Raw genomic sequence first — 9,320 nt, 5'->3', positions numbered from 1 at the left:
ATTGGTCAATTCATCAAACAGTTTGTATCAGTGTCAAGAGGGAAAGATGCCTAATTATTGCTGGAGTGGATGCATGGTAAATAAATGAAATTCGGAGGTGAACTGAACCGTAAAAATCCCTAAAAATATTATATCTGAAACTTTTGGTGGGTGCATTGTGTGGAGCATGTGTATTGCATCAATCATTATATATAATTAAGGGAAAATTTTACTTTAATACTCAAAACTTTGGTGATAGTGTTAAGTTAGTGTTTAGATTTTTAAATTATAGTATTTAAACTTTCAAAAAGTGTTAAGTTGGTCTATATCGTTAATTGATCGCTAATTATCTAATCACATAATGATATGTACAGCTTAAAATTTTTGAAAATATCAAAATTATACCTTTTCAAAGAAACACTGTTTATTATCTTCTACTTGACGTTGACATATTATTTCTCTATTTTCGTTAACAAACACATAAGAAATCATCATTAATTTGTTGCTCAACAATTAAAGAAAGCAAGACGATGAAATCGCAGAATTGGACTGAGAGATTCAAATTGTTGCTCAACAATTAATTTGTTTCCAGTCGTTCCTCCAGGTGAGGATCTTTACTTCCTAGTGACCTCCGACAACTTCTTTCTCTTTGCATGGAATAACTGTCCGAAAGTAATCGTCGTTAATCTAAATCACCTTAAATTTCCCAAATTTTAAATCAGTTCGTAGCGCTCTCTCTCTCTCTCTGTCTCTATTTTCACTCCATCGCCATCGCCGGAGAAGACGGAGTTATCATTGCTAGGAAGTGATCGTCATTATCACCACCCTTGAAGCACCGTTAACCAAACCCAAAGAAGCCACCACCTTGGGCTTCTTTTTCATGACCATACCCCCAAACCCATCACTACGCAAGAAATTAGACGAAATTGAAAAATACCCATTAGAACCCAAATGATAAAACCCTCTAGAACCTGCTATTTTACAAAAAGCAGATGAATGACCCATCGACCCAGGTGGATGAACCATTGACCTTTTCATCTGGTAATTCCTGTGTTCCTGTATTTTTGAGCCATGAAAATTTAACCGCTGATCCATTAATCCCGAGGGGAGAACGATTCAATCTCCGGTCAGGGTTTTAAAACACTGATAATCAATACGACAAGATCCTAGCCAACACCTGAAAGCTGCCCTGATTTCTGAATCAATGGTTAGCCGTTCAGATCAATGATGATTTGAAATTTGATTTTTGATTAAAAGATTAACTGGGTAGATCCTTCACATCACATGATGGGTCCTAATGCTCAAAACATGATAACCCAAACTCTCCAGATTTAGCTACAATTAGAATAAGATAACCATGTCCAAACATGTTTTGAAATTGCTACATCAGTCAAAAACAAAAACATGTTCTTAACTGAGTTTTTGCTTTGAGAAGTAAAAGACAGTTTTGATTTAAAATGATGTTTAAAAAAGAACAAATTTTAGGAAAAACATGATACCAAAAGGACTTTGACTAACCAAATCCCCTCCCATCTGAATTTTATAAATAAGCATTTGATTGGTTACCACATTTGTAATATCATTGATTGATGATTATAAGTTTTCCGGATATCATGTCTTTCTTGTAATACAATTGAATCCTGTTTTACAAACATTCAAAAACATATTTTGGATTTCAGATTTGCAAATCAATTTTGTTTTCTATGTTTTTTATTTTAAGAATCAATTTGTTTTCAAGCCAACTGATTTTGTTTTGCTTTTAGAACTTATAACAAGAAAAGAAGGGTCATTTATTAAAACCCCCCATAGTTTTATGAATTTACTAAAACTTATCCTATAGTTTGTATTTTACTAAAACATCCCTTATAATTTGTAATCAATTTACTTAATCGACCTTCCATTAGATGAAAGTGGAAACTGACAGTTTTAACACTAACAGCCATTCAAACACAAACAACCACTATTTTTCTCTTATGTGTCAATTTTGTTTTCTATACAAAAAAGTGTTAGGGGTAATTTTGGAACAAACAACCATGGGTCTATGCTTTTGAATATTTTTCACTTAGTTTAGCGGTATTTTTGGAATAAACAACCATGATTCCATGCCCTTAAACATATTCCACTTAGTTTAGCTGATCATGTTACTATTTTCATATGGAAAAATAAATAATTTTAATGAAAAGTTGATTAAATAAATAGATTGCAAACTGTAAAGAGCGTTTTACTAAAGTGCAAACTATAGGTAGGTTTAAGTAAATCTGTAAAATGGGTGTTCGAGTAAATGACCAAAAAAGTTACATTAGATAACATCCTAATGGTCCATGTACAGTGGAAATTTTCTTAAGTGGACAACTTTGACTTGGACTAGAAAAGCTCAAATCGACAAACACAAAGACTATGTCAAGAGGAATGAAGCGCCACCGGAGAAGATGTTGTCAATCTAGAAGGTGTAGACTAACCTGTTCATTCTATCCCTGTAATTCTAGAGGAAGTAGGATTATTTTCAAGAAAACTGCTTATGAACGCCAACCATATCTCAACTGCTAATTAAGGTTGGACCCTAATTATGAAAATAGAAATTCAGAAAATTTCAAGGTTTCTAAAATTGAATCGGACAACAAACTGGTCAGGGGTCCAGTTTTCGGTTCGAATGGTCCGACTGTTTAAATCGAACGGATGGCCCATTCTGACAAAAATAAAAAATAAATAAAAACTGGCCAAACCGTTGAACGGTTCAAACAGGTCGACCACCCAGGTCAGTGATTTGCTGACCAAATCAACGGTTTTTGGGAAATAATGATTCTGATGTAAAACGGAATTGACCGGTTCCCGGGTTTCCAAGTCCGACCATCTGGTCCGGTCCTGTTTTGAAAACCATAGAAAATTTAGAAAACAATGCCATAAATGAGTGAAAACCCACTTAGATAATTATAAGTTTGGGGTTTGTTGAGCAGTCAAAATATTTCATCCTTCTACTCTGGTAGCTAGGATGGGTTTTACTTTCATAGTTGATAAGGCCACGTCTCCATGGTTTTTCGAAAAATTGAGAATACTGGATGGGGTGGTAATCAATTTAGGGTTTAAGGTTTCATTAATTAATCTATAAGCAACCCAATTGAATTAAATCTCTGGATGGGCTAATCTCCAAGGAAGTGTTTAGTTAGAACCCTCCAACAGAAGCTTCAGACACTGCTTGGGTCTGATTCTTATGCAGAACAGAGATGAAGATGGATGGTTCTCTCCACTATAAATTCACCAGGCCAATTTCGAATGATAATTCTCACCCCAGAAGCCAGAATCCGATGTTTCTCTCTTATTTAATTTCTATCAAACCAAACACCGTACAGACTAGAAGGACAGATTTTTGTAATGACCAATCAAACAAAACTAATACAGCTTCACATCCAAACAATGTATATGGATTACTCATGAATCAAAATACATCAATTGATAGAATTTCAATAGAAACAAGATATCAAACCGGTTTTGGTAATTGCATTTAATTAAAATGAAGAAGAAACATTAAATTCCTAATATTTCTGGTAGTTCATACTTCACCTCCCCTCAGTTCAGAACAAACCTGAATAGTTGAGAAATATGAACTTTTAGAAAATAATATTTCCATCCATAGTCAATTTATGTGCAAGCAATTATGATCAGAAAGTCATTCATATTTCCTTCATTTTAAGTATATTGATACAGAAGATCTTCTCTAAAATCCCTCTCCTTCCATCTAATCTGATCATCATTTGTAATTTATTATGATGGAAGCTACATATCTAGACCTCCATTTTATTTTGGATGTGCAGGTAAAGACTAGTAAGGACGCTGCCCTACATAGTTGGCTCGAGGAGCATAGTTGCAAATGACAAAGTCCCAGCCATTGTTGCAGTGAACCTTAGCACACCCAAGATGAACTGAGCTTCTCCAGACCACCATAGTGTAGTGGCCGCAAACTTTGTTAGACAGTTTTATATGCCCTTAGCTTCAATAAAAAATGATGTACTTTATGAGTTTATTGTAAATGAATAAAAGTGCATATTTGATTGATGTTCCCTTGGTATGTTTCTCTGTAATACTCTTAAACTGGACACTTAATGAGACTCGTGTTAGTTTAGAATATTCACAGCCAGTGGGTCGGTTGGGTGGCTTGTCTCAACTACCGAGGTGAGACCCTTGGCACATACAGTGTAGGATTAATTGAATCATTGAATTTGACCAGATTTCCAGTATTGCCCTGGACCTTGGAGATTGATGGGCAAAACTGAAAAGTTACACCCGAGTGGGTGATCATAGTGACAGGATCAGCCCCTTTGTCGGACAAAGGTAATGATCGGGGATGCACTCTCACTGATGGAAACCAAGACTACCGGCAGCCGATTTCAACCGTTGAGATTTGTTTTTGCAAAATATATTTTATATGAGATATAAAAGTATATATATTATGGTTTCGAAATGATTTTCAAAAAGGTTTTAATTCCCAGGATCCATAGAAGAGAGAGTGGAACACTATTCCTTGCAGCCGAGAGTGAGGTCCTCTCTTGTCGGGCAGTGTATGATCATTATGGGCTGAGAGGTTAAGTGTAAGACCATTGAGGATAATACCTGATGGGCTAATCTTGCATCTGCCCACAGTCCCTGGGTGTTACAAGGTGGCTTGGCCCAGGGACCACTTAGGGTAAGTGTTGGGCCCATAGAGCCCATCTGATGGGTTTCAGGGGGTGCACTATCCATAATAGTGTATTCGGCCAGGCCTTGTAACAAAGGCTGGGCTCAACCAATGTGGCTGATGTGTAGATCAATGTTTGGGTCCCACGCCATACAAGGAAGCCCAACTGGGCAGCAGTTTGGAAGGCTAAATGAATACATAACCATAAATGGGCCTTAAGCTCATTTCGAACTGGGCTAATTTGATTAGTCACTTAAGAGGCAAATTCTGAGATGGATCAGCTGATAAGATTAGGCCCACACCCAATCCACTTAGAGAGTCCAAGATCTAAATGAGATTTAGATTTGGAAACTTCCTAATTAGATTAGGAGATGGCTGATCTAATCTGTAGATAAGATAAGGGTTATCCCTTATCTTAAAAGGACTTCTAATCCAGATATGATTTGGGTTAGCAACTCCTAATGGGATTAGGAGCTGATCCCTTTAAGTCTATAAAAGGAAGAGGGGGCGGCAGCCTTTAGACATCCATCACAAGCAAGCAACAAATAGTCTTGTCTTCAGAGCTGAATTCACAGAAGAGAGAATCTGCACCCTACAAATACTCTCTTGCCGCCTCCTTCCTGTAGCCGCCGCCTTTAGCAGTTCGATCTCCAGTTCTTGGGAGAAATTAAGATTGGATCTTGATTCCAATCTTTTGGAGAAAAGATTGGTGGGAGTTGTATTCACAAGCTGTCCAGGTGATTCTTGAGAAGGGTCAAGTTCTTTTGGAAGAACACTACTGATTCTGCTCCACCCAGCACTGCGCCATCTTTAGTGGGAGCAGATTTTGGATCCTTCCTTGGGTGTGAACACCTCCATTGGGAGATACTACTTCTTTGTATCGGGTTTTATCTTTCTCTACTCCTTCTGGTTCAGATCTGGTTCAGTTTATGGTTCAAGAATGATCCTTAAAAATATGATTTTCTAAATAGGAAATTCGATTCCTAGTTGAAGGGAGAGAAATTTTTTTTTGAAATTCGCCCCCTTATTCCGCAATCTTTGGGCGTCCATGTGATGGATTTCCTATCTCTTCAAACTTTTCCGGCAGCACAAGAGTTGGAGTTGTAGTCGTAGAACTGTTTTTCGCTTACCCACACTTCACAGCATTGGTCCCCGACAAGTTAGGCATAGCAGTGGCGAGGTTCTCGCCATAGGGTCCATTGGAGTGCTTCATGGCACAGTCGCCAATCCTCTGATTGGCGTATCTCTGAGTGGGTCAACCCCCACTGCTCGACGAGCTTCGTTGTGGGCATTTATGTAGTCCTGTGGAGAGTCTTGAGCTTCAGAGACATGGAGCAAGGCTAGGCCAACCATCAGAATGAAGAGGGACGATTTAGCCCTACACAACACCATTTTCAATACTCACAAACTACGGTAGAAATCGTTGATGAGAAAATATAAGTGTAGAGTAGAGTTACAATGCAGAGTTACAGGACGTCATAATACTCATCAAGGTCTTTGAGTCAATGAATTATCTATAAACTCCCTTAAATTTACGAAAAACTAGGTACAGGTTCAATGCAGGTTTCTGATTTCCACTGTAGAGCTATAAACAACCCACATTCTATACACTAGGGGTGTCAATTGGACTGCATTTGGCCCAATCCGATTTGGTTCAATGTGAGTCCATTATAAATGGAGCAGGTCCAATCCAATCCAAGTAATGAATGTTTTGGACCAATTTGGACCGGTCTAATTCAATGTTTGGACCATCCAATCTGTTCAAATTCATTTTGATTTAGATTGCTTTCGACCCAAACCCGGTCCATTGACACATATATTCTTATCTTGTATCGATGGACCAGATATTGGCTTAATCTAACCTAGTTCAATATAAATTTGTTACGGATGGACTAGGTCCAATGCAATATGTCTTGTTGGTCCGTCCAATCGGTCCAAATTGATTTTCTTGCCATCCTAGTTTGTTGCCATGGAGTTATAGTTTCTTTTTTTTTTTTGCCATGGAGTTATAGTTTCTTTTTTTTTTGCCATGAAGTTATAGGCATTGGGCTGGCTCTCGGAGCCAGTGAAGAAGCTCCCTGCCGAACCAACTTCAGTCATATTAAGCCTTATCTTAGCGTAGCCTTATCTTCTGTATGAGTCTTATCTCTTATGTTTTAGTTGGTTTTGGTTTTTGTTTTCATTATTCTTTTAGGAGTTTGTACCTATTGGTTAGCCGAGATCCTCGCAAGAGGGAGCAAACTCAGACTTTGTATATATTCTCTACAATCGTTTGCTGAAATAGAATAGAAAGAAAATCTTTTCCTTCAACCTGAAGTTTCTCATGGTATCAGAGCCAGGAACATTCGACTGTCGCACAACATTTTGAGTTTGCAAATTTTGATCATTCCTGATCTCTATTCGTGGAGCAGATCTCTGAGGATTTTTGCAGATCCCTCTTTACTTCCAAAGCTGGTATTTGCGATATTCGATCATTCCTGATCCTTGTTCTTTTGGAGCAGATCTCTGAGGATTGTGTAGAACTCTCTTTACTTCCATTTGTTGAAACTGGTATCTGTTCTTCGCTGAAACCAAGATGAAACCTTGCTTTGACTGATCGATCATGGCAGATGGAAGAGAGAAGCGAAATGAAGGTGAGGGCGGAAGCAGAAAGGTAGTCTCACCATACTACTTGACTACTAATGACAACCCGGGTAATATAATTACCCAAGTTCAATTAAAAGGAGATAACTATGAAGAATGGGCTCGAGCAATGCGGATGGCGCTCCGAGCCAAGAAGAAGATCAGATTTTTCGATGGGACTACATCTCAGCCCACAGATGATTCACCGGAATTGGAAGACTGGTGGACTATAAACTCGATGCTGGTTTCATGGATCCTCAACACGATAGAACCGAGCCTGCGTTCTACGATCACGTATATGGAGGCCGTGAAGGATCTATCAGATGACATCAAAGAACGGTTTTCAGTAGGCAATGGGCCAAGAATTTAGCAACTCAAGGCAAATCTCGCAAACAGCAAGCAAGTCGGTCTCCCAATCATGACATATTATGGAAAACTAAAACAAATTTGGGAAGAACTTGCTAATTACGAGCAAATTCCAACATGCGTCTGTGCGGGCTGCAACTGCAACATTGCTGCAAAGCTGGAGAAGAGACGGGAAGAAGAAAGAGTCCATCAGTTTCTAATGGGCTTGGATGACACAGTATATGGAACAGTGCGTTCCAATATTCTGGGCACCGATCTGCTGCCAAACTTGAACAAAGCCTATGCCATGGTGATACAAGAGTAGCGGCTGAGAACCGTGACCTGCGGCAAAGAAGAAAAAAGAGAGGCGATGAGCTTTGCTGCGCAAGCAAAAGGTGGCACAAAGAGAACGGGACACAGCACAAAAGAGAAATCTGGAGTGCGTACAAACTACAGACGAACAGGACATGAGGCTGAGAGTTGCTTTCAACTAATCGGCTACCCAGAATGGTGGGGGGACCGGCCGATATCTACTGGAAGTGGGAAAGCTCGAGGCCGAGGAACACAAGGCAAAACTGGTCATGGACATGAAAGTGTACAGAGAGCAAATGCTGCACAAGCGGTAGGGCAAACCTCTGAATCAATTCACGTGACCGAGGGAGATCGTACAACATTCGGTGGATTGACTAATGAACAGTGGTCCACTTTTCTTAATTAATTGAATTCTTGCAAACCCAGAACAAATGAGAAGTTGACAGGTATGAATTGGATAATTGATACAGGAGCTTCACACCATAGGATCGGGAACTTGAGTCACTTGCATGATGCCGAGACCATGACTGGTTGTCAGGTTGGATTGCCCGATGGAAAGCATGTCATGGCAATAAAGAAAGGGACCATCATTTTAAATAAATACATGAAACTTACTAATGTGCTTTATGTTCCTCATTTGAATTGTAACCTGATATCTGTATCGCAATTATTAGAGGAGTCAAATTGTAATATCCAATTCACTAATAAGTTTTGTGTTATACAGGACCGCACTTTGAGGATGGTGATTGGTGCTGGTGAATTACGCGGAGGGCTCTACTGCTTCAAAGGTGCATACTCAAGCAAGGTTCACAAAACAAAGGTCGAAGCTTCATACGAGTTATGGCACAAGAGAATGGGTCATCCCTCCGAGAAAGTAATTAAACTTCTTCCTGATTTGAACATTAGATGTGGTAGCGAAAATAGGATTTGTGGTGTTTGTTCAAAAGCCAAACAGACAAGAGGTACATTTGAATCTACTGAAAATAATGCTAAAGGGACTTTTGATTTGATTCATTGTGATTTATGGGGTCCGTACTCTGTACGGGCGGCTTGTGGTGCCTCGTACTTTTTGACTATTGTTGATGATTTCTCGCAAGCCGTTTGGATTTTTCTACTTAATGACAAAAGTGAAGTGGAAAAAACGCTGCGGAACTTCTTCACAATGGTTAAACGCCAATATGACAAATTGGTGAAGATAGTTAGAAGCGATAATGGTACTGAATTTACTTGTTTGAAGGAATATTTTTTTGAGTAAGGTATAATACATCAGACCACATGTGTTGAAACACCGCAACAGAATGGACGTGTCGAGAGAAAGCATAGACATATACTGAATGTTGCCAGAGCCCTTAGATTTCAGGCTAATCTCCCTATTGAGTTTTGGGGAGAGTGT

General features: G+C 38.9%; 1 protein-coding gene and 1 pseudogene across 1 annotated transcript; one reads left to right on the top strand and one right to left on the bottom strand.

Moving 5' to 3' along the window:
- Positions 1 to 3,795: 3,795 nt before the first annotated feature.
- LOC148852947 (basic form of pathogenesis-related protein 1-like) lies at positions 3,796 to 6,040 on the bottom strand (annotated as a pseudogene).
- A 1,210-nt stretch (positions 6,041 to 7,250) lies between these two features.
- LOC148852946 (uncharacterized) lies at positions 7,251 to 7,640 on the top strand. Its single transcript, XM_088945872.1, has one exon. It carries the CDS (start codon positions 7,251 to 7,253, stop codon positions 7,638 to 7,640), a length of 390 nt encoding a protein of 129 aa, XP_088801998.1.
- The last annotated feature ends 1,680 nt before the right edge of the window (positions 7,641 to 9,320 follow it).

The sequence above is a fragment of the Nelumbo lutea genome, chromosome 5, assembly GCF_056320005.1.
Source record: "Nelumbo lutea isolate HS-2025 chromosome 5, American lotus-T2T, whole genome shotgun sequence".
NCBI classification, from domain to species: domain Eukaryota; kingdom Viridiplantae; phylum Streptophyta; class Magnoliopsida; order Proteales; family Nelumbonaceae; genus Nelumbo; species Nelumbo lutea.
The sequence above is the reverse complement of the archived record's forward strand: the minus strand, read 5'-3'. Positions and strand labels throughout refer to the sequence as shown.

What these genes read in the sequence shown, in the direction of transcription:
- LOC148852946 (XM_088945872.1), top strand. Translation starts at nt 7,251, where the DNA reads ATGGCAGATGGAAGAGAGAAGCGAAATGAAGGTGAGGGCGGAAGCAGA.